Below are 25,508 nucleotides of genomic sequence, written 5' to 3' on the forward strand. Positions count from 1 at the left end.
GATGAATTGTTTCTGTATCTTTATGTACTAACAACCTTTAGTATTAAGTCCATGTTTCTTAAATTGAGGTGTCATTTAAAATTAGAGGAGTTTGGAAGACTGTTCACTTAGCTGTGATTTATTGTCACACCCATCAGCACTTTTTATTTTTTCTTCTCTCTATTCTGTCTTCTTTCTGCATATTCTTAGTGGCTCTTCCATGTAGCTATTTTCATTCTTTTTTCAGCTCAGCCTAGCTCAACCCTAGACCACAACAGAAGTAAAAACTTTTTACTTTTTAAAATCAGCTGAACAACAGCCATCCCTTTCTCACTTTGAAAGAAAACCAGCTTATGGTAGAAAATACATTCAGGCTGTAAGAGATAAAAATTTTCCTTTTAAAAGGACCAGGTGTAAAGAAATACTTCATATACATTAGAATTAAGCACTGGTTGCACACAGAATGCTTATTTCCTGAACTAGCAAGTTTTGAGACATTAGATGGGTTTGGAAACAAAACACGAGTTTGTACTTACAGTGTATAGCTAGGTACAGTAAGTAACCTGTACTGTAGCAGAGATACAGTGCCACTCCCTTCTGATTTTCTTTAATTTCTTTGCGGAAGGTACCATAGTGGTTGCTATGAGAGAATAATATTACTAAGTCACACTTAGTTGTATATGAAACTGTCCCATAGGCAGTCATTCCAGGTCATACCAGTCCAGATCACATTTAAGTTGTTTGTAATAATGAAGATGCCTGTCAAAATCCCTCTTCATTCACTCCTACAAAAATGCTCTTCTCCTTCAACTTACATTCAAGTACTTATGCTATTCATTTGAAATTTTAAGTTTCAGTTGACTATAAGCTGAATTTGAATTGACAATATAATGGGGTTGGGGAAAAACTGAGTATTTTTCTTGAGCTACATGAATAGGATTAGAATGTTCAAAAAAAGTGAATGATCCAGCAATAGTCCCACACTACTATGAGCCATCTGCATCAGACCAATCAAGTTAGACTGTGGCTTGACATTTAGAACTAGAGCCATCTGAAAACAGATGGCTTTGGAGAAGGTAATGTCATACATCATTCAAAACACTTAATTGATCTTCGCAGTAAACATACCCCATCTCACAGATGTGGTTACAAGTCAGAGTAGTGAAGTGAATTGCAGAGAGGTATTTCTGGAACAGCAAGAGCCTGCAGGGCCTTAGGGTCAGACAGCCGTAGTTTTGCATGGTTCTTCAACTTGTTGGCTGTGGATTTTAAATCAACTAATTCCATTTTCTGAGTCTGTTTTTCTCTCTAGTAAAAAATGTGATTGCTAGAAGGATTAAATAAAATATATTGTGACTGACATACTCACATTAGCTACATAATAAATGTTAGTTTCCTTCCTTGCCAAAGGTGAAATAGTCAGTAAATGGCAAGGTCAGGTGAATAACCCAGACTGCCATGTTTCTAGTCCTTTTTAGAGGCATTCCCTTCTTAGATACGCCAGCATTCTCTACTGATGACCCTGGAACTGCTGCTGCCACTGTACTCACTGTAGGTGACCAGGCACTGCAGAAGCCACAGAGCACTCATAGTCAAAGAACTGGGACACAGCATCCTGCTGGCTTTCAAGAACTTGGAAGTTCACTATCCCACTGTGACCACATAAGAGGAAGTTGGCAGGCTGTCCTCAGTAGTTCTCAAAACCCAATTTAGAAAGTATTTATATATATATTCCTTGCTTTGACTTACATGACCATTTCCCAGTCCATCCTTCCAGAAAGGAGACTGACCTATTCAAAGAATAATTATTATAAAATAAGTCAGGTTTTATTTCCTTCTCTTCCTGTATGGAGAAAGGCAGAAGTGTAATCCAGCAAAGTTTGGCCTTTAAGTCTATAGAAAGCAAAAGTTAAGTGCTAACCTTCATGTCTGAACTCTGCCCTAGCTGAGTAGAGAAGTATAAATGTTGAAAGTCCCCTGAAGATAGCTGCTGGGGTCAGTCTGTTTTTTATAAATGGCATGGAAGAAATATATAAGTAAGCACAGTGTAATTGCTTCTATGGTTTTCTATGTAGTGAAATTGCAAGCAAAAAGAGCACTGACTCTAAGGACAAAGAAAATCGTATGAGTTAACAGAAATAGTTCAAGGTGTCAGAGCATGTGGCCTATCCATTTGGATCTCTCCTTCAAACTATAAATGTATAACTTCAGTAACCCAAGAATCACAGGCTATTCTCAAGCAAGCACTTTGGTCCACAAGTCTTTATCAAGGGAATTGGCAATACAACAGAAGATATTTTACCTGTTTTATATACAGGTGTACACCATACCTGTAACCATACAAGTCATAGCATATCCATAAAAGTCCGTGTATCCTGAGAAACCATGTGGTCACTCCTATGCTGACAAAAGGATGACTGGATAAATATGGCTATAGTAAGACAGATAAATAATAGGTACAATAATGGTGACAATGATTTAAAAGACTCATGAAAAGGTCTAAATTGTTAAGGTAATTGAGTTTAGTAACAAAAAGAACTAAAAGATAACAGAACTTTCAGTCTGGAAATAAAAAGCAAAATAGAAGGTATTCCAATGGCACTGTTCACAAAAGTGAAACAAACAGTCCTAAAATTTGTATAGAACCACAGAACATCCTGAATAGCCAAAGCAATCTTGAGAAAGAACAACAAAGCTGGAGGCATCACACGCCTTGATTATAAACTATATTACAAAGTTATAGGATCAAAACAGTATAGTATTGCATAAAAACAGACACAAAGATTAATCGACCAGAACAGACAGCCCAGAAATAAAGCCACCAAAGATATTTTCTGCCATACTGTCAATTAATTATGACAAAAGAGCCAGGAATATATTATGGGGAAAGGACAGTCTCTTCAATAAATGGTGCTGGGAAAACAGGACACCACATGCAAAAGAATGAACGAGAGCATTATTTTGCACCATACACAAAAAGTTAACTAAAAATGTATTAAAGACTTGAATGTAATACCTTGAACTATAAAACTCCTAGAGGAAAACAGGCAGTAAGCTCCTTGACATTGGTCTTGGTGATGATTCTTGGTGATGATCAAAGGCAACAAAAGCAAGAATGGGTAGGTGGGACTAAAAAGCTTCAGCACAGAAACCATCAACAAAATGAAAAGGTAACCTACTGAATGGAAGAAAATATTATCAAATTATATATCTGATAACCACTTAATATTCAAAATACATGAAGAATTCATAAACTCAACAGCAAAGTAATAGTCTGATTAAAAAATGAACGGAGGATCTGAATAGACATTTTTCCCAAGAAGATATACAGATAAGTCAATGGATATGTGAAAAAGATGCTCAACATCACTTCTCATCAGGGAAATGCAAATTAAAACCCCACCTGTTAGAATGGTTATTATCAAAAAGACAAGAAATAACAAGTGTTGGCAACCTTGTGGAGAAAAGGGATCCCACGTGCTCTGTTGTTAGGAATGTAAATTGCTATAGCCACTATGGAAAACAGTATGAAGGGTCCTCAAAAAATTAAAAACAGAACTACCATATGATCCAGCAATTCTGCTATGGGTGTTTATCTGAAGGAAGTAAAAATACTAATTTGAAAAGATATGTGCACTGCCATGTTCATTTCATTATTTTCAATAGCCAAGATATGGAAATAACCTAACTGGTCCAGTCATGGATAAATAATTAAGTAGTGGTATATATACATATAATGGAATGCTATTCAACCATAAAGAAAAAAAAAATGAAATCTTGGCCATTTATGACAACTTGGATGGGTATTATGCTAAGTGAACTTAAGTCAAACAGAGAAAGATAATAATGTAAGATCTCACTTACATGTAGAATTTTACAAACAAAAAACCAAGCTCATAGATAAGAGATCAGTGGTTTCCTGGGAGACAGGGGGTAAGGGGGTGAATAGAAGTGGGTGAAGGGGATCAAAAGATAGAAATTTCCAGTTAGAAAGTAATTAAGTCATGGAGATAATATAGCATGGTGACTATAGTTAATAAGTATGGCATACTTGAAAGTTGCTAAGAGTAGATCTTAAAAGTCCTCATTGCAAGAAAAAAATACTGCAACTATGTATGGTGAAGGATAGTAACTAAACTTACAGTGGTGATCTTTTCACAATATATACAAATATCAAATCATTATGTTGTATACTTGAAACTAATGTATGTAGATAACTCAATTATTAAAAAAACTTCAAAGTTTGAGAAATAAGAATAGTAGATATGGTGAAATTTTTAGAAGGCTTTAGAATAGACTAGATAATGCCAATCATCAGATTTAATACTACAAGAGGCTGGGGGAAGAAAAGAAAGGTAAGACATATTAAAACATGAAACTCACAAGTTTATGAACAGTTTTTAAGTTAGATGAATTCAGATGTTACTACCTCTGATGTAAGGAAGAAAATTATTTTTCTTTTCTTTTCACAGTGCTGTGACCTATTCTGGAATCCATCTGTTGAGATGCTTTATAGCAAATATAACCGGAAACCTTAAGATTAATGACTTCCAAGTTAGCTAAACATTCAAAATTCTTTTTGTTAACTAGGTTTAAACACCTAGAACTTTTTCAACATTTTTTAAGTATTGTGTAGCTGCAACTTGTAGAAGGATCACTTCAGTTGTAAAACCTGGATTTTCCTGAGACAAGAATGAATTTGTGCCTGGGGGGAAAATGGTTTATAAATGATTTAATTATGCTGTTTTTTTTAGAACCGCTACCAGCAGTTTTTCCTGTTTTAACAAACAAAAGCATATTGAAGTCCATAAAATGAGAACCTATTTACTACTGGGTAGAGAAGAGTTTGCCATATTATTTATTGGACTTCTGTCTTTTAAAGAAAATGTCTATTGTGTATTTTTCTCCACATATTAAAACAGACCAGGTAAAATGGGCTTACTCTTCTGTTAAGCACTGATAGGGAGGCTGAAGATAAATATAAATGCCCCTTTGTATGCCTATCATTTATCTTTTTTCTGAGTCCTTATTTGAATAAACAAAAATTATTCTCAATGAAATTCTATTCAGTCCATGCTGGAAACACGAGTCATTTCAGGCTGGGCCAGTCATCTTCAGGTCAACACAGGATTCAGAATTCAGAAGACCAGAATTCAAGTTCCAGTTCTAATATTTACTGTATGTTGGACCTTGGGCAAATTGATTTCTCTGCACTTCATTTGTAACTCCAACCTCACAAGCTGTGAAATATATGGTATTATATGTGGAAAGGACCAGAGCGTGATCTGCATACTTGTAGAGTGAAGCCAACCCAAGAATGCAGCAAAACTCACAGATTAATCACAGACAACATCCTGTCATGGAAGAAATGACATTTTCTTTAGTGAAAGATAAAAAAACAAAAACTAGTATTAAGTGAGAAAACAGATCTACAAAGGGCAAGAGAAAAAAGTTGATGGGACAGTTTAGAATTGATACATGAAGATTCAGAATGGAAAGATAAAGCGTTACTTTGAATTAAAGTTCAAGAAAAGATTGTTAAGAAGATGCTAAGCTATTGATGTAAGTGGCTTAGCTTTTCAAAGTGAAGCTAAATGTTAAAAAGGTTATAGCAGTTGCACTGGAGAAAAAATAAAGGCTTTATTAAAAAAACCTATGTGGTTTTTTAGAAAATTCTATTTTTAATTTATTTTCAGTTGTTTTATATTTAATAACACTGGTCTATTTTAACCAGCAGTTTTACAGCTAAAGATTTTTTACATAGGCTTTCACAAAATATATGGTGACAGTAGAATTATCTTGGAAGTCATCTTCCTCCTAGTGTTACTTTACTGCTTATCTTAGTATTGGTTCTCTTAAAAGCAAAGCCTGAGACAAAAGCTTGCATGTGGTGGTTGATTTGGGGAGTGATCCCAGGCAACAGGAGTAATGAAACAAAGAAGGAAAGTCAATCAAGGATGCATTGAGACACCACACAGGCACTACTAGTGCTTGAGGGACCTTCTGAGGAGTATTATGAAATGTGCCTCTGACTTGTCTTTGAAAAGGGGAGAGGGCTGCCCCATATTCCTCCAAGTTGTACATGCCCTGGTGCTAAGCAGTTCCTGCAGTGTGTCAGAAACCAGGAGGCAGGACATGAGAGGTCCCTGGAGCAGAAGGGAAGTGTAGTTGTCCAGATGCCACATTAGCAGCTGGAGTAAGAAGGCCAAAGGATTTGAAGTGACACATGGGACATCTCACCACACTGCTCTTCTAAATGACAAGTGTTCTAATCCACCAGAAATGATGAAATTGGTATTCACTAGAATGACACAGTAGTTTCTAATTTACTAGGTAAGTTATATTTTAGATTTCACTTTTAAAATTTAAAACATTAAAATTTGGAAAAATAATATAGAATACTATATTTCTTATAAATATGTAAAAATTATTTGTGGACATACAATGTAAAAAGATATTTACTGTTTTTCCCAGAGTTGTAGGGAACAGGAGATGGGAAAAGGAGATCAAGAAACTAACTCTAACTCCAGTAGAAAAACAAATGATGGGCTTAGTCCAATCCAACCTTTAAAATTTTACCTTCTTAGAAAACTCACTGAACCACTCTGGTTTTTCTGAATGAGGAATAATCTCCACAAAGTCTCTTTCAACTGTAAAAGTTTATTCTGATTCTTAAACATATGCCACTTCAGAGAAAGGAACCTAAGCCCAGGGAAATTGACTAGTTCAGTGGAGTCATGTGCAAATAAAAGCAGAAGCAAGTCTGGACCTTAAATCTTAGTTAATGGATATTTCTAGACTTGTCATGAATGAGACCTCCTTGGTATTATCCATGTATTAAGGCACTAAGTAGCTACTATCACTTGGAAGCTTGGGGAAATAAAATTAATTATAAATGTTATATTTATTATAGTTATATTAATAACAATATATTAACAGTTAGCTAAATCAGAATGATTAGCGAAGCTTCAGGAAAGAAAGCTAAACCAGTGTATCTAACTCTGCACTGGGGGCTGCTTGCATCATACCACCTGGGCTTCTTGTTAAAAGTGAGGCTTCTGTCCCCATCCCCTGGTTGTGTTTATCAGTCTCCTCTGAAGGGTCTGGGAATCTGCATTTTAAACCCACCAGTTGATTCTAAAAATAGCCTAAAGTTTGAAAGCTACTGGTATAGATAAGTGGGAAAATGTGCAGAAAGTACAGAGGGAAAGAACAAGATCAGATAACAGAAAGGAAATAAAATGATAGGATGGCTGAAGAAAATGATATACTAATGCACTGTTTTATTTTCCTATAAATCTGTCTATAGCATAAAAGTTAAGGCTACATCCTAGTTAACAAAACCTCATTAACCTGATTCATTAGCTAGAACATCTGAAAGAGACTTCAAACTTCACATCATTATTTGAAAATAAATGACTACCCTCTTGGAACAGTTATACAAGCAACATACAAGTATTAGATGATAGTATCAACACCAAATTAAAATTTATATTCAGTCTCATTCCTGAGTCTATTTGCACCTCCAAGCTTTATTTTTTCACATAAGTTTCTCATCTGTTTCTACTTTGTTACCCTATTTATTTTATGTATAACCATAAGTCACTGTATATCCTTTTTGAAGAAAAGTTTATTTGGAATCAATCAGCACCCAAATAAATAAACCAAAATAAATAAAAAAGAAACCCACAAATTTCTGAACTCCGAACACATTTTAATATGACCCCGTGAGATAACGTAAACAAATGAAGTGAAATAATGGTTGTAACCAGGCCCTGGTAACAGAATTAGTGGCAAAATGTAAGTCCCTTTGATGACCAATTCCAGTATGTAAGCAAGAGAGCACAACCATTACAAGCTACAAACTTTGGTGTTCAGAGGTGGTCTTACCCACAATTGAGCCAATAAGGCCAAAGTGACCTTTTAGGTGCATATTTGTGACTCCCCATCCCTGCTCCAGATTTACCGTAGGACACAGAGTTGGTTTTGGCAAACCTCATTATTCAGGTCTTAATTCCCTGGTATTCAGTTCGAGGACCTACCAGCCTCAATCAAGGAATTACAGCCTCAATCAAGGAATTACATCTCTTTCTCAAAATACAGACTTTCCTTCTTAACACCTGGCAAAGAGTCAAATCAGAATTTGACTAATAGTCAAATACTTGTCAATTAAGTGACACAAAGCTATTACAAACATTTATTGAACTGAAATGAAATCCTAGATAATATTGCACTAAAGCAGCTCCTGAGTTCAAGAAGTATTTCCAGATCTGTCCAGATCTCAGTAATTCCAACAGCAGAACACTGGACCAGTTTGTTAAATACTTAGAAGTCTCACATATGAGCATCTAAACCCCTATTAAAGCAAAAATATCATCAATGTCATCTGTTTCCCTAATGATTCCTGATGTGTTGTGTGTGTTTGTTTGCATTGTCGATGAATCAGTTTCATTTCCTTTGCCTTCTGTATGACGTTCATGAATTTGTTTCTCCTTAGTTTGTATGACAGGTTTTGAAATACTGCTACTCAAGAGTTCCTTACTGTTAGGGTAGCAATCAGGTCTATGAACCATATGGTGTGGTTTATCTATAGCACTCAGAGTCCCTTGAGGGGACTGCTGAATTTCCTTTAAAAGACCTGACTGCAACTTTCTCTGTGATTTCCTCTTTCTCAGTAAAAATTTTTTCTGTGATCTTCTTTGTCTCATATGATGCTTTGAAGTTTTGATACCTGAGCCACGAAGAAGGTAGTTGCAAATTGATGTTTTTATGCTCTCTAGTTTCTTTGGCAAACTAAAGGACAGAGAGAGGAAAAAATCAGAGATTGTTAAGATGCACGAGAAGCAACTTCTAACAGAAATGTATACAATTTCTCTACAAGTCCTATACCTATGTTCAACCCCAGAACCATAACAAAAAATAAGGAAACAGAAGCTTCGACCCAAATGTTTTCTGAGCACAACTTCCTTGATTCAGGTTGTAGGCAAATGTGTCATCCTACACTTCCAGTAAAGTAGCAGAATGGTGAAACGACTCCATATTTTAGCATCACAACTTTTCCCTGCTAATCTGCTCATCTGTTCATAATGTAGTAGTGAAACTGGGGAAAGGATGTATCACAAATTAGAAAAATCTGCCAGTATGCATTAATCCATGTCTGGATAACAACTTCGTGTTGTAGCAGGAAATAGGAATAAAACTGAAGAGGGAGTTTATATAAGGATGAGAAGAGAGGGCTTCTGACATAGACTGACAGCTTTGAGCTCTTCTAATTGTGATTCATATGTCATCTTCAAGTTTGGGAATACAGAACTCAGCTGATGATTTTAGGTGCCTCTTCTGAATAGGGTACAATGCCAATGCCGCAGGGTCCATCAGTGCCTTCCTAACTGCCTCAATGTTTACGACAGATTTCAAAAGATTACTATGGGTCTATAATTACTATTCCCCAACCACTCCTCTTCCTTTTTAAACAAACATAGAACTTTGAGGTTCCATTATAATATAGTAATTCATGATCTCTTTTTCCAAACCATTTTCTTATCTTCCTCTGTGTGATTTTAAGTGGAGAGAAGATAGGTGTACCCCGCTCCCCCAATTGAAATGGAAACAGAAAGAATGAAAACAATCAGAGGATCTGAACTGAGTTCTAGATCTCTAGGAACACCCTGAGCAAAATCCTCTATTCCCTCATCTATAAAATGGGAAAAATAACTGCCTACCTTAAAGTTACTGTGGATATTAAGTACATTTAAAATGTATTACAAATATAACTTATTGCTGAAACAGCAAAACAGGGTACTATTGAAAGAGCCTATTTTTGTGGGGTACAGAATAATGGTTTAACCAAATAAACATCAGTTTGTTACCCTTCTCATTAACTTTTAATTATCTTCATCTCTGCCTCTCTGCCTCACCTACCCTTGACTTTAAACCCAAGCTTGAACAGAACAGCTCTATCTCAGGCTGAATTTCCACTCTAGAATAGAACCCTTTTTGATGGCTACCAGCCTTTAGGAAACCCCAATATAAAAATCCCTTCCAGCAATGTATTTCTTAGTATTACTTAGCAAATTCTCCCATAGAGCTGTTGCAAAACCCTCACTATATATCAATTTTATAATTAAAATAGGATTATCTTTTCCATAAATTTTAGAAGAAAATGTAGCAAATGTTAGGACAGCTCAAGGGATTCATTCATGGGAACCATTAGAAAGCCCTTAATAGATACATGTCTGTAACTGTAGATAATTATGGTAGATGCAGAATATTTATTGAAGGTACATAAAAAACCATTCACAATGATTACTTCTGTGAAGAAGGAATAAGGATTCTATAGCCATTTGTGTCTGAAGTTGTTACCATGGGCATCTGTTTTTTCAATAAAAATATAAAACCCTCAAGTGTCTAACTCCATGTATTGCTTCAAGCAGGACTGGCTCACTAACCATCCTTACGTAGTTCTGTGAATATAAGAACCACAGGAAAAGGAAGAAATTACATGGAGAGCCTGTGAGTGAACACTGCCTGACCCTGGTCCAGTGTGTGCCCTCGGAGAAGGCAGGCGCCTCCTGCTTCTACTCTCACACCCTCACCCCACTGCACTGAAGCTGTGGGCAGGATGGCTGTCTCTCCTACTACAGCTAGAGCTCCGTGAGGGTTAAGTCTGTCTTGCGTATGACTGTATCCCCAGGATTAGCATGCCACAGACATCCTAATGCTTTCTGAATGACCAGATGGAATGGTGAAGAGTATAAATTAATAAATCCAATTAACCAAGTTTACTTTCTTCCTCCCAATGATAAAGTTTGCCCAGCAAAAGCAGCAAACAAAACAGTTTGACTAGAGCCCATGTTCAGCACCCCCTAGGGCTACTGGACAGCCCATTTTAAAGAAAGCTAACTTGAACATATGAAGTTTCACCCTAAATGACAACAGAACAAAGAAGTGTCTTAATATACCTACCTATAGCCTTGAGCTTCCACATGTTTAAGCCGGTTACTTTTAAGAAGTTTGTTACCCAGGTAAGTGGCCTGAGCCTTGAGTTTTTTGCTCCTGCACCACAGAATCAGCATTTGGATTTCTTCAGAAAGTTGAGTGAAAGTCTCAGCCTCTCGGATCCTTTGCATAAAACGTTTGGCACAGTGAGTTCCTATCACTTTCTGAGAAGATTTCGTTGCCTTTAGTTTGGATTGAGAACATTTGAATTCAAAGCTGGTCTCCTGAAATATGGAAAAATGGGAAAAATATACTGGATTTGTTTCTGACTTGTAAAAAAGTCAGAGAAACAGAGAATTGACTCAGACTATCAAAATTAGAAAATCTGTCTTTTTTAAAGGAGGAAACTTTTTTTTTAGCTCACTGTACTTTTCTTTTGACTTAAAACAATTTCTTTATCTGCTGCTCCTAACAAAAAAGATTTTTTTCCCTCTGTGCTACAATAGATCACATCAGTGGCTGAATTCAGTTGTACTTAACATAAATATTCTAACACATATCTATATCTGTTTAACCTACACATAAGAATAAAACTATATAATCAAATATTAGCCAAAGCCTATCTGGTGGGGAAAAAGATGACGAAAATCCCTTTTCCTCTATGCTAGTGGACTACCACAACCTGTTTTCCACTTCTTCCCTTATGCTGAGTCACTCTCCTCAGTGACTGGTCATAAATGTTACTGCAACTGCTGAACACAAGGATGATTGCTAAACATGTTAAAAATGCTTAACTGAGCAACACTTCTAATTCCAACTGAACCATATTTTGATGTGGCACCTTTGTCTCTTTGACCCCATCTTTCTGCATCCAGTTGGAATTATACCAGCTTCTATGGTTTATGAAAAGAGGCCACCTACCAGGTGTGCTTTCATCCTTCATTCAAAGCCTACTTTCTTCCAATTTCTTACCCTCATGAATGTAAAAAAAAGAAAATATAAAAGTAGAGACCTATCAATACTTTGTTGGTGATAAGTTTGATGTAAACACAAGCTGAGCATAATATTAACACATTTTAACTGTTAAAAATGTGGTATTGATTAGTCATGACTAAGAAGGATTCTGACCATCCAGCTTCAAAACTAGCTCACCTAGAACAGGGAGATGGACTACAGAAGTTTCAAGGGTCACAGAGTCTGTAATTCTTGAGACAAAGTTGCCAAAAACCTATTTGGGGGACTGGTGTATTGATAAAAATACAAAGACTATGAAACCAAGCTGCCTATGTTCAAATCCTAGCCCTGCCCCATATGTGCTGTGTGGCCTGAGCAAGTTTCTTGTCATTTCTATACCTCAATTTTCTCATCTGAAATATGGAAACAACAATAATAGCACTTAACCTCACAGGGCTTTTGCAAAGATTATGTGAATTAATACATGTAAAGCATTTGAACAGTGCTTGGCAAAAAGTAAATCCAATATTCTTATGAGCTATTATTACTTTATTATTCCTCCCTTGGACTCAGGAATTGGACAGAATATAAAGGCAAGCTGAAATCCTGTAAATGTCCAAGTACTCTTACTTACTGGAAATGATTAAGAATTCTTAAATAGAATGGGAGAAGTAACCCATGAAGGAAACCAGAAGAATACAATTCTCAGAAGACAAAGGGTATCAGAAATCAAGTAGTTACCATATGAAAGAGGGTCACACTGATGTACTTATCTTTTGTTAGCTACAGAACGAACAGAATTCATAGGCACTAAGGCAGGGAGTCGTGTTAAAGCTGGACGCCTGACAGACAGAAATAGAAGAGTAAAGGTAAAGGATGAGTAGGACACTAACAATGATGAAAGTAGCTAATGACATCTCACACTCATTAAGTGCTTACTATACCATACTTTGCTTTACAGGCAAACAACACTTTACAGGCATTAAAACTGGCATAACCCTATGAGATGCATACTATTAGAAAACTGAGGTATGGATAGATCAAGAAACTTAATAAACTTAACAGCCAGGACTCAAAACAGTTTCTGTCTGACTACAAAGCCTATATTCTTAAGCTACAGAATAATCCACACCTACATTGGATCCTAGAGTCTCTTTAAAATTCTAGCAGAACTCTGAGTGAAATATTTTGAACAGAAACAGAAATTCTGAAATAGAATCCAGTAAATTCTATTAACTGAATGAACTGAATGTACTCTAATCCCTTGGGAGTGCTCTGTCATTCAGAAGCATTGACTGAGAACTAAGATGGCTCTAAGCTTAGAGCTGAGGATAAAAACAGAAGTCAGATTCATTTTCTGTCCTTTTTGTAAGTGGCATCTACTCTAAAGATTAGCAAAAATCTCATTTTCAGAATTACGACATTTCTTCATGTAAGTTACTATTATATTATATATTAATATATAAAATTATATAAACATACACATTTTTATATAAAATGTATAAATTATTATAGGCCCATGCTCCTTCCCAGGGTTTTCATCAACCACATTTAAGTGCCTAACCCTATCTGTCTCTACATATAAGGCTGCACAGATCAGTTCTTGCTAGGTATTATAGTTGAAGCCCATCTGCCTTCCCATTTTCTAGCAGTTCAACCACTAAACACCCTGTTGTAACTGTGCCATTTAAATTCGTCATTTTGAAGTATTTTTGTTATCCATTCACCTTATAACTCTTTGGAGTTTTGGATCAGTAGCCATTTTTCCGGGGCTGATAAGATTGAGTGTCTGATAAGACATTAATGAGACTACTCGTAACAAAGAAACCATATTTATAGTCTCACAAAGCTGGGTCTTGAACAAAAGCAAGTTAGTCACTTGGCCTACAGCTTGTTGCATGGTCACCTCTTCACCATTTACAATATTAGAAATGATACAAAGTTTCAGAGATAGTACTGTATACCAAAGGAGAGAACAGTTGGAATACATAATTCTTTGGCTTTTGAGCAATGATGTGATCAAAGAAAGACAATAAGAAATGTTGAAAATGAAGTCAGTGTTTGTTGAGAATTTCTCCCCCAAGGGGTTCCCATGATATCCTTTACCAGAAACAAGCATTCTAGTTCTTAAGGTAAAACTCCCACTTTAGGGAATATTTTATTCCATGACATTGATTTCTACAAAGCAGCATCTCTGTTTTTTGTTGTTTTTCCATTTTAAAGTTGATTGAATTATCATATTGGAAAGAAAAATTCCTTGAGACTTACTTTGAAATCTAAGGTGAAAGAAACAGTCAAATGAAAGCCAGGTTCACTATACTTCGGATAAAAGTCTTCATAGATCTGCTAGAAATTGATGTTACATAACAGTATCAACTTTGCTTTACATTTCAGTCCAAAATAATTCCCAGTCATGACGAATTTACCAGAATGTTGGAATGGCTTTCATGTTGGAAAACTGACTCCACACATAAAACTCCTAGGATTTTATCTCCCTCACCTTCCTGGATATTTGCAGTGTGCTGATCCAGCTGTGCTGTATGTAGTCTTACATTTAGCCATGACTGGATAGTGGTAGCACGTTTTACTTTAGCTTGAAAGTCCTGATACTCTTAGTTTTCTTGTTTACCAATATGTAAATGTGAAATAATTTGTACCTCACATTTTCTTTTACATGACATATCCATTTTGAATTTTCAAAGCATAAAAGTGGAAAAGAAAATGAGAAAAACTTTGTTTCCTAGCCTTAATTTTTTTTATCTTCAATTTATGTTGATGAGAAACTTTATAATCATATCAGAAAATTTAAATAGGCATTTTCTTGTAGAAGCAATATATTAACTATTTAGACTCACAGAGCAGTCCACAGCAAATTGTTATCTCCTAGTGTAAGTAAACACTTGTTACTTAGTAGGAGTTCCATATTTCCTTCCTTACCTTACCAGACATGTTCACAGGCTTGTAGTAACATGGTTTTTGTGGAAAAACATTCTGTGGTGCATGATGGGAAGGAGAGTGCCCTGGAAGCAAGTCTTGCCTTCCCCGGTGTAGTGTTTGAAAGCATCTCAGGATGCCAAGAAAGGTTTTGCAGTGTGGATACGCTCATGTGATTGCCTGTTAGAAAAATCTTTAAAATATGTTGCCTAATGTAAACCATGCTCTTATTTCTAGATTGGATTTAAAGTAAATATGGGTCATGGAAATCCAGTAAATATACTTTTGCTTATAAAAAAACTAGCAAAAATCATAAGTTGTATTAAAATAACACAAACCTGCATAGCTTTGTGTTTCAGCTGTTTGCAGAAAGCCCTTACATCAAATTCTGATGAGTTTTCTGTGGAGATGGAAATAACATGAATACAAAAACTTAGGCATACTATTTTCATATCAAGAAATTTTTAAGCAAGTGGCCAACATTTTCTGCCTATGACAAAAGAAGTAAAAGGAATTAAAGAACTATGAAGCAACACTTTTAAATATTCAAGCTTAGGAAACTTGCATATATATAAACCTCTCTGAATATGAGTTAAAATTGAGAGAGATGCTCAATTTCTTTCTAACAAAATGCTTAATTATATTGTAAATTTCAACTTTTTCTTTTGTGAGAGTCTGTGCTATATCAAAACAAATTACCTCTGGAGATTTTCTTATTCTTTACTGGCTTTCCAAGATCCACATTATTCTGTGTATTGATCTTCATTTGTTTAGCTTTTTTAGAAATTCTGAGTGAAGTTTCTTCACTGGACCTTGATGATTGCTCTTTTGTTAAAAACAGTTTATTCAGCAATTTGGTTACTCCTTTAGCGGCAAAAGCTGTAGGCAATTTTTTCTTAAAAAGCTCAAAATAGGGCTGTCCTAAAAATTCAGCAATATCAGAAGGAAAGGTAAAATCTTTGAAGTAAGGCAGTGGTTGAATCCTAGAGACCTCTTGAAGCAATCCAAACAATGGCTTATATAAAGAAATCAGCCTTTTTAAAACACCTTTATAGAGAACCCTAGAGAAAGAAATAGGAGCTCATGAATTAGCCAGTAATTACAGTTTGTTTTTTTAATTTTCTTATTTAAAATAAGCATGTATTATTGCTGTAGTCAGCAAAAGAAAAAACTATTTTCATTATAAAAAAGAATGAAAGTTTGGTATTTTAAAATACGTATTTCTAACACTATTACCTCTGAGAATAAGCATAATAAAAAAAATGATTGGAAATAGTACCTGAGATATCCACATTAATACATCAAAGCAAGGTTTTTAATCTCCAAAGACAGAAAATTTTTTTCTCCAGTTTCATTTCAAATCGGTGGCATCCCACCCAGTTGTTTAAAATGGCCCAAAACAGGTCTCCTTACAAATATGAACAGATTCCAACTCCAATTATCCACCAAATTAGTTCATAATATATACTGAGAGACAAAGTCTCTTTGGTTTGCAACTATTACCAGTGTTCTTTATATCAACTATGCCTCAAAAAGCAGTGGTGGTTCAGGTGGAAGAAAATAATCTGGAGCACAAGGAAGGTTACACCATTAAAATTAGAAATCTACTAGCAGAAAGAATACAGTTTGCCCAGGAACACCTTCATTTTAAATGGCTGGATGCTGTATGATTACAGCAACCACTTTATTATTATTCTAGTTGCTAATCCTAGGAATTCATTTGCTTAGCTGTTAGTACTGAGGTGATACAGCTTCAGGTTAAAAGCCTGGTCTTTTGACATAACCATCAACACTTAGCTTCCAAATCCACCCAAGATAAACTCTGACCAAGTCAAGAAATGGAACTCCAGTACCTTCAGCATTCCATGGGAAAACAAATATGAAAACTACTAATGAGAAACCTAGGCTGACTTAGATGAAAAAGGAATGAAGGATTTCAAAGTTATGTACTACATACCATAACCTGCTCACGAGCCCAACCATCACAAGGTTTAAAATAATGAATTCTTGCAAACCTAAATGTTTCACAGTCAAGCTGGACAATCAAGTTAAAGTTCAAAAACAAAGGAATTTGGATTCTGTAAGTTACATTTATAAGAAAAACAAATTAGAAGTAGAACTTTCTTGAAGGAATTAAAGCCTGAAAAGATTCTATTAAGTCACAGAAACTTAAAGTAATTAAACACTCTGTTAGACATCTCATTATTAAATTAGTTTCTAAGAATAAGGATTTCTAACTGCAGTGCCCTTAAGAACATTACATGCTTAGATGCACAGGCAGTCTCTACTAATGAGTATAGCAGGCAGTGCCTGGGAAAAGGAGGCCAAGAAGCAAAATTTTAATAACTCCCATAGGTTAGAACTCCTATGGAGCTCCTAGCTTTCAGAAATATTATTAAATATATCAGAACAGTTCCAACTCAGAAGCAGCCGATTCAGGATACAGAAATGTCTTGCAGCAACAGTCCAACAAGCGAAGTAACAACTTGCTGGCTCCCAAAATCTTCATCAGCATCAATTCCACCACTGGTTGGCTGGGGATGACACGTGCTTTGGTAGATATAGGCTGATTTTCACTTCACAAAAATAGAGAAGTACATTACTTTCATTCTTAAATACAAGGCATTTATTTACACAGCAGTTTTCAAGTGCAGACTTGCTTTAAGCTCAGTTTGAGGTAGTTATGCTCAATAATGACTCACTGAAGTTGACTGACACTAATATTTCAATAAAATCTCTCAGGATCCAGATTTCAGTGTCACTCCAGTCCCTCCCACAGGCCAAGAAGATTATCACAAATACCAGGTGCCTCTTATTAAAACAAAATCTGTATAGCCAAGATATAGCTAGTTATATTTCAACACCAAGGAGTGCTAAGTCCAAAGGGAGATCACAACAAGACACTGAGCTCCCGGCCCACCACAGAGGCCATCACGAAGCAACTGGATCCTTACTTGGGAAAAAACTCAGACAGATCTTGAATTGAAGCCTCCAAATTCATGTTTTTCAAGCGTTTTAAGCACTGTTCAACCTGAAAGGGGGAGAACAGCTCAAATTCACATATATATTCAGACAAGGCCACTGATGTGACCAAGAAAGCAGAGAGATCCAAAATGTCATAGTATGGAAATATGTGAATACTGCAAAATACCTTTTTAAGGGTAAAGAAATCGATAGCCCAAAGCAGTTGCTTCTGGTTAAAAATTTAAACTTATCGAGCCAAACAAATTTCTTTAATTAAGTTATGAGTAAGAATTTACTATATGCCAGTATATGGCTGATGCTATAAAAGGGACCAAATTAAGTATAAGATTATTCTAAAGATTCACTTTTTCTGCAGCAATATTATTTCTAATAGTGAAACAATTAATAAGATGGTAAATTAACTACTAAATTTCAACAGTCTGTGCCACAGAAATGAGGAAAGTGATCGACTTACTTTACAAATGGGTTTTGAACATGTACGTGGAAAACATGCTGGGACAAGAAATGGTTTAAGACACTTCCCAATCTCTAGTTGCTAAAAATTTAGTGGTAAAAATAAGATATATAAAATACTTAAATATTAAAATAAAAAAATATGCCCAGTTGAAAACTGCCACCCCCTCAGCACTCCCTGCTTCCCTGCTTTATTTTTCTCTATAGTCCTTCTCACCATGTGACCTTTGACTGACTGCTTGCCTGCCTTTCTCCTCTCAACTATAATGGCATTAGGGCAATATAGTTTGTCTGCTTCATCCACCACTATAACTCCACTTAGGCACAGTATTCAATAGGCACTCAGGAGCATTTTTTTTTTATCAAAAAAAGGTAAAAGCCTTTCTGTGGTAAGAATTCTGTGGTGCCTGGCACATAAAAAGTACTTGTAGAATTAATAAAGTAAATGAATGAGTATATAAGGAACCCAGCTTAGGAGACTCTCCTGTACTGTGTAGTCCCTAAGCTGGAGGGACCAGTTTTGTCTTAAAAACTAATTTACTAAATTTCCATAAAAAAATATTAAGTGGCAGTGTGATCTCCCATCTTCATCGAGTAAACGTGTTGAGTCCTAACCATACCCTCCTTACCTGTTTAAGGGCCAAATGGGGTTTGTGGCGGCCCATTCTGTTGTGATTGCTGTAAAGAACTGCACATAACACGTCTGTTTCTGTATCTAAGATTTGGCTCTTCAGTGACAGTGTAAGAAGACAGCACTCCTTAATTACAACTGCAATACAAAGATCTAAAGCAGAGATGTTTAATAAGACTTAATAGTGTTTCTACTTTAAGTATATTAAATAAAAATACAAAAACATCTTTCCTTGTTTGTCTTAAAGGAATCAGAGCAAATTAACAATTAGCCTCAACCATTAGCAACATAATGATTTTAAGCAAGTGCGAAAATGGTGACAGATAATACAAATGGTGACAGAAATCATTAAAAGAACATCTCTTAAACAATAATGTGTATCTTTACATCCCATTTCATGATTTAATAGTCTTTCACATGAATGCTTTGTCCTCATTTGGTAGACACTAACACCGTAAGTGTCTTGAAGGTGAGGCAAGTGATAGTTAATTCTTACTTCTAAATCCCCCATTTTGTTATGCACATAAGGGGAATGGATAAACTCATACTCTTGAAAGCAAAGGTAATGTGTTGGGTACCACTTTATGTTCAGAAAAAAAACACCATGACAACTGTAAATTACATTATTTAACGAATGCCTGACTCAGCAGGGTGTGCTCAAAAAACAGCTCTATAATCTGAAAAGCTGTTAAGAAGATGGAGTTAATGTGTTCTCTGTGGCTCGAAGGATAACACTAGCATCCTAGATAGAAGTAAAACAAAGGCAGATTTCTACATAACATGGAGAACTTTTCCTTTGTCCCAACCATCTGAAACCAGAATAGGCTGCCTTCGAGTTGAGGAGTTGGTGAATTTCCATACCTAGTAGGAATTCTGTTAAGTAATGTTTAATAAAGGCAGAGGGATGATTATCTGTAAACTTTGTTGAATGGATGGATGGGGAGGAGGAAGTCATGATTAGATAGGTTGTAAGTAATAGTAACTAGCATTTGAGTGTTTACTTAATCAGGCTCTGTTCTAAATGCTTTACCTATAACATTAACTCTTTCATTCCCCCAAACAGCCCTATGAGGCAGGTACTATTTTTATCCCCATTTGAAAATGAGCTGAGGCACAACAAGGTTAAATAACGACACCCCCAGCCCAGGAGTCAAACCCAGGCAATCTGGCTCCTGCGCCAAACTCCTAATTACTACTCCCTACTGCCTAAAAATGGCAATACCATGGTAAAACGCTTAAAGAGCACTCTCCCCTAAATGACATCATTAGATTCTCCCAACAACCGCTGATGAGTAGGCCTGACCCCGTTTTACAGATACCGGGAAGATTGCGATTTAAGCCAGTGTTTTAAGGGACGCCCTCCAGTTTCGTGGAGGCAAAGGTCGGGGGCAGACTGAAGGGTAACAGGGCTGCCAGGGCCGAGTGAGCTCAGGGTTCCCAGGCAGCACTTTCCCCTGAGCCACCCACAGTGGGGTCAACGAGACACCGCGAAGACGCGGCAGCAAACCCCGGGGCCCCGGGAGTCCCAGGAAGTCCCGCCCCGCGGGCCGGCCCCGCACGGGCTAGAGCCCCGCCGGAAGCACCCGCCGCATGGCCGCCGCCTCGCTCACCCAGGGCTGCGCCGGGGTCCTGGACCGTCAGGGCGCTGCGGCTCCCCGCCTTCGGGATCCTCACGCGGTTCCACGGCTCCTGGCCCGGCAGCCCCGCAGCCATCTTGGGAGGCGGGGGGAGGACTGGAAAGGCGGAGCTGGGCGAGCGCAAGTGGAGCGACCGAGAAGGGGATAGAAACGGGGAGGAGGCGGTGGCGAGGAAGGGGCGGAGCCGGGGCGGGCCGGGGCCTTCACGGGTTCTGGGGCCGAGCGCCGCGGCCGGCGAGGGCCTCCAGTGACCGTCCAGACCCGGGCCCCCAAACCTGCCCCTTCGGAGAGGGGTGTACTGTTACGTATTGGGCAGTTAGTGGATTTTGGAAGCAGGCTGCCAAGGTTCTAATTCTAGCCCTGCCTTTTGCTAGCTCTGTGATCTCAGGAATGTTACTTAATTTCTTCAAACCTTTGTATCCCTGTGGGTAAAATGAAAATGATAATAGCGTCTACATCACAGAGTTGTACAGTGATTTAGAACTGTGCCTGGCACACAGGTATTTACTCTTACCAGAATTAGTATTGCTGGTTTTATTTCTGCTGTTTAAAACAGCATTGCTCATGGAAACTTTGATGCTTTCTGTGGGTGCCCTTGCCCATACTCCTTCCTCTATCTGGACCACCCACTGAAACACAATCCCCCTCAGCTCTGGTGTCATCACCTCTGGGCAATTCTTCCAGAACATCCTACCTATCCCGGCTTTGTAACTTGATACGGAGACCCTTTTATGTACTACTACTACTGTGTTTGCTCCTGTATTAGCTTCCTATAGCTGCTGTAATAATTAATACAAACTTAGTCACTTAAAACAACAGTTGTTATACTACATTTCTGGAGGTCAGAAATCCAAAATGAATCACACTGAGCTAAAGTTGGTGAAACTGGATCCTTTGGAGGCTGTAGTGGAGAATTCGTTGCCTTTTCCCAGCTTCTAGAGGCCACCTGCATTCTTCAGCTCATGTCTCCATCCTCCATTTTCAAAGTCAGTAACAGCATTCTCCAATCTCCCAGCACAGCCTCTTTCTCTTTCTAACCCTCTTGCCTGCTTTGTTTTAAAAGGATCCTTGTGATTATATTGGGCTCAACAAAATAACCCAGGATAATCTCACCATCTCAGAATCTTTAACTCAGTCACATCTACAAAATTTGTTTTGCACTGTAAAGTAACATAGTCACGATTCTGGGGATTAGAATGTGAACGTCTTTGGGGGGTGGGCATTATTCAACCTACCATAGATTTTCTCAACAGAATTTACCTTACTGTATTGTGTTAATGTATTTGCATATCTCCTTCTCCAATGGCCTGTGATCCTACTGAAGGCAGGTACTACGTGTATAGCTGCTGATCTTTATATCTCATGCTTAGCTCAGAGCCTTGCATGTAGCAGGACCGTAATAAATTTTTCAGATTGATTGAGGTATAATTGCTGTACAAAGAACTGCATTTGTTTGATGTGTACAATTTCATGAGTTTGTCATTGTTTGCTGGCTAAATAAGAGAGTAGAGGATGCTTGAATAGTTTCTGAAGGATGAATAGGAACTTCCCAGGCAGATAAGGGAAGAAAGAAGGACATTCCTGACAGGCATGTTAAAACAACTTCAGTTGGAAGAATCACTAGTCCTGGGTCAGTATTGCTAGAGCATGATGTGTGCTAAGAGATGAAGTTGGGAGTGATAGTGTCAGATTATGGGCAGAATCTGGATTTACCCTGAAGGCTAGAGATTACCAAAACTGGCTGATCATAATTACCTGGATAGCTTTTAAACATGGAAAATTTCAGGCCCCACTCTGGAAATTCTTATTCATTAGGCCTGAGTCAGGCTCTAATCTGTTTTTTAAGAGTTCCTTGTGATGGTAGGTTGGATTGGGGAGCCCTTATTGTAGGTGATAAAAGGAGTCACTGAGTCTTAGGCAGGGCAATTTTAAGTCACCTTGCTTCAAAGGAAGAGCAAGATCTGCTCCGAGAGCAGATCTGAAGGAGAAGAGGCAAGAGGTAAGGAGGTAAAGGAATCTATTACAAAAGCTGAGGCAAGACATGATGAAGGCCAGAATACCAACACTGGTACTGGACATGGACAGAATGACTTATTTAGATGTCTAGCACCAAAATGATTTCCAGATTTTCACTTTCAGTTTGAGATAATGGAATTCAAATGTAGAAGAGATTTAAGTAAGTGGCCTGGATAATGAGATAACTTTTGATGTACTGAGTTTGAGATTGCCCATAGGCTGTCTAACTCACCAGTTGAATAAATGGGTGTATAGCTCAAAGGGTGATTGCAAAGGAAGTAGAGATGGTGAATATAGGATGTTTTTAGAGGCTCAGATAAGAAAGGAAGACAGTTTATGTGGTAACAGAGAGGTAGGATCAAGAAAGATTGTTTTGTTCTGATTTTAAGGATAATGTATAGTCAGGGTTCCACCAGTCACTCAGAACCAATAGGATATGTATATTAAGTGACTTATTGAAAGAAATTATCTTACACAGTTGTGGGGGTTGGATAGGGTAGGTCAAGGAAGAGCAGGCTGACAACTTGCAGGCAGGAGCTGAAGCTGCAGTCTACAGGTGGAATTTTTACTTCCTGTCTTCAGGAAAACCTCAGTTCTGGTTTTAAGACTTTTAAAACTAATTGGATCAGGCTTACCCAGATTACTCAGGATAATCTCTTTTACATAGAGTCAACTGATTGTGGCTTATAATTCCATTTACAGAATACCTTCACAACAACTCCTAAACTAATGTTTGATTGAATAACTGGGGATAGAGCCTAGCCAAACTGATACATAAACCTGACCATTACAGATAGGATTGATTTTCTCACAAGTATGGACTAAGGGGAAAGAGCCAAAAGAGTTAGAGAAGCTGTACGTGCTAAAGAGATGAAGAGAGGAGTACTGATGGAGCAACACACATTTATTCAATAGTTTTTGAGCATCAGCTGTTTGCCAGGTACCATACTAGGTCCCAGACGAGACAAACAGATGGGATCAAGCTAGAGAGGCTGACTTAAAACCCAAAAAGCCTTTACTCTGATTCAGGGCAAAAATAATGAGACTTCAGATATGGACATGTTTAGAGTGGGAGTAGCCCCTGGATGAGAGCATCTGAGTGGTCAGTGGAGGAGGTTTTGCTGTCATTACCAGGCGTGAAGGGCAGAGAGATGGGATTCTGGGGGAGCAGTGGATATTGGAAAGCAGAGCTTCCTTGAGCAAGAGACATGCAAGAGTCATGGGTTTTGTACATTAGAGAGAAAATAAGATTTTAGGACCATGCTTTATGAATTTCAAGTCTGCAGAGAAAGACTACCACAGACACAAATGATCATTAAATAAATACATAAAACCTTGTCCATCTCATCAGTACTCCAAGAAATTCAGATTAAAATAATTTTCAAGCACTGTCAAAGAGACCAAGAGTGAAAAGCATGATGACCCATGTTACTGGAGCTTTGGACAAAAGTTTAGGTTTCTTTTGTTTTTTTAATCATAAAAATGGAAAACTATACTATATTTATATAATGAAACAGTTGTTTTCTAATATTGTGGCAGTGGAATTTTTCCCCCACCCCACTCACAAAATCTTATGCAGAAATCAAATACATAAAACAAAAGCAGAATTGCAGTGGTTACGAGTATATGGTAGAATGCAGGATCCTCCCATTAATGCCTCCTGCCCTGGTCCCTGGAGGTGGCGCATCAGACACTTCCTAGGGAGAATTTGGAACCCACTGCTATAAATAAATAAATATGTGTTTATGTGAGCCATTCTTGATGATACACTAAGTTGTTTTTTTAAATTGTAGAAACTGTATAATGTGATTCCATGGGAAAAAATACATACATGCATTGAGAAAAAGGTCTGAAGGGGTCTAAATAAAGAAGTTAACAATGATTATCTTTCCAGCAGTACTATGGGTATTTTTTTCTTCTGTGAGCTTGTTTGTATTTTCTATTTAAAGGAAAGAAATATGTGTTGCTATTGTAATGAGAAAAAATATATTTTTTTAATGCCAAAATAGTGTGACCTAAAATCTTAGGATGTGTGCTTGTGTGTATGTGCATGCACACTTACATGTGTGCACCAATGTATTCAGAGACATACTTTTAGGCCCATCCAGCTCTGGTCACTCAACTTCAATCCCATCCTTCTATACTTTGTGATGTTGTGGCTAGGACTCTGCACAACCATGTGTTTGCCCATTATAGAAATATAAACCACTAAAGGGAGGTTGGAAGGCAGGAGGTGAAGAAAGGGGACTTGTTCCTTCCTCTTTGCTCCCTTTCCCCAACAATATTGCCTGGAAACTGCTCTTCATCCCAGGTCATAGCAGTTGGTTCTTGGCCCTGACTCATTTTGACACACAGAACTGGTTGCCCTCTCAGAGGTACTGGTGGTACCTGGATGGTGTTCTCTCCTCAATGATCTCGGTCCCAATTCTACAGATCCCTTTCTCAAAACGTCTTAATTCTGATGACTCCAAATCTTCTCCTTGTGTCCCCAGATCCAGGGGCTGTAATTGCTTTCAGCAGTTATTTCTGTGTTACCTCAGGGTTGCAAGTGTGTTCTCAGCTCTTAAACACCTAGTTAACCGATTCATTATAGTGAATTCTCTCGGTGGAATATGTAACTGATTCTGTTTCACCAGTGGACTCTGACTGATATGATACTTGAATTGAGAAGGAGTCCCAGGAAACAGGCTCTCAAAATGAGGTTGTTTTGACCTAACCAAGGAGTGAAAGACCTATACTCTGAAAACTACAAGGCATTCATGAGAGAAATTGAAGAAGATACCAATAAATGGAAACACATCCCGTGCTCATGGATAGGAAGAATTAATATTGTCAAAATGGCCATCCTGCCTAAAGTAATCTACAGATTCAATGCAATTCCTATCAAAATACCAATAGCATTCTTCAATGAATTAGAGCAAATAGTTCTAAAATTCATATGGAACCACAAAAGACCCCGAATAGCCAAAGCAATCCTGAGA

General features: G+C 37.4%; 2 protein-coding genes across 6 annotated transcripts in view; one reads left to right on the forward strand and one right to left on the reverse strand.

The window, feature by feature from the left end:
- On the reverse strand, positions 1–20,686 carry NEPRO (nucleolus and neural progenitor protein). Of its 3 annotated transcripts, XM_057502613.1 has the most exons (10): positions 20,485–20,686; positions 18,873–19,027; positions 17,760–17,836; positions 17,250–17,381; positions 16,763–16,840; positions 15,505–15,866; positions 15,144–15,205; positions 10,945–11,201; positions 516–619; positions 1–243 (listed from the first exon to the last, which is right to left on the reverse strand). In XM_057502613.1, exons 1-10 carry the CDS (start codon positions 20,585–20,587, stop codon positions 233–235), a joined length of 1,341 nt encoding a protein of 446 aa, XP_057358596.1. In that variant the 5' UTR covers positions 20,588–20,686; the 3' UTR covers positions 1–232. The 3 variants fall into 3 exon arrangements, with proteins under 3 accessions (XP_057358596.1, XP_036785457.2, XP_057358598.1); XM_036929562.2 differs by lacking the exons at positions 1–243; positions 516–619 and adding an exon at positions 7,592–8,772 and having other exon boundaries at positions 20,485–20,680; XM_057502615.1 differs by lacking the exons at positions 1–243; positions 516–619; positions 17,760–17,836; positions 20,485–20,686 and adding an exon at positions 7,592–8,772 and having other exon boundaries at positions 18,873–19,011.
- Positions 1–25,508, forward strand: part of GTPBP8 (GTP binding protein 8 (putative)) — a 44,849-nt gene that overhangs the window by 6,725 nt on the left and 12,616 nt on the right. The window contains exon 6 of one of the 3 annotated variants that reach the window (XM_057502626.1): positions 3,646–4,436. The exons of 1 other annotated variant lie outside the window; for it this stretch is intronic. In XM_057502626.1, the coding sequence (XP_057358609.1) occupies positions 3,646–3,667 (22 nt within the window). In that variant the 3' untranslated portion in view covers positions 3,668–4,436. One more of the 3 variants, XM_036929564.2, reaches the window with a different exon arrangement.

This window comes from Manis pentadactyla, chromosome 1 (assembly GCF_030020395.1).
Source record: "Manis pentadactyla isolate mManPen7 chromosome 1, mManPen7.hap1, whole genome shotgun sequence".
Lineage (NCBI taxonomy): Eukaryota > Metazoa > Chordata > Mammalia > Pholidota > Manidae > Manis > Manis pentadactyla.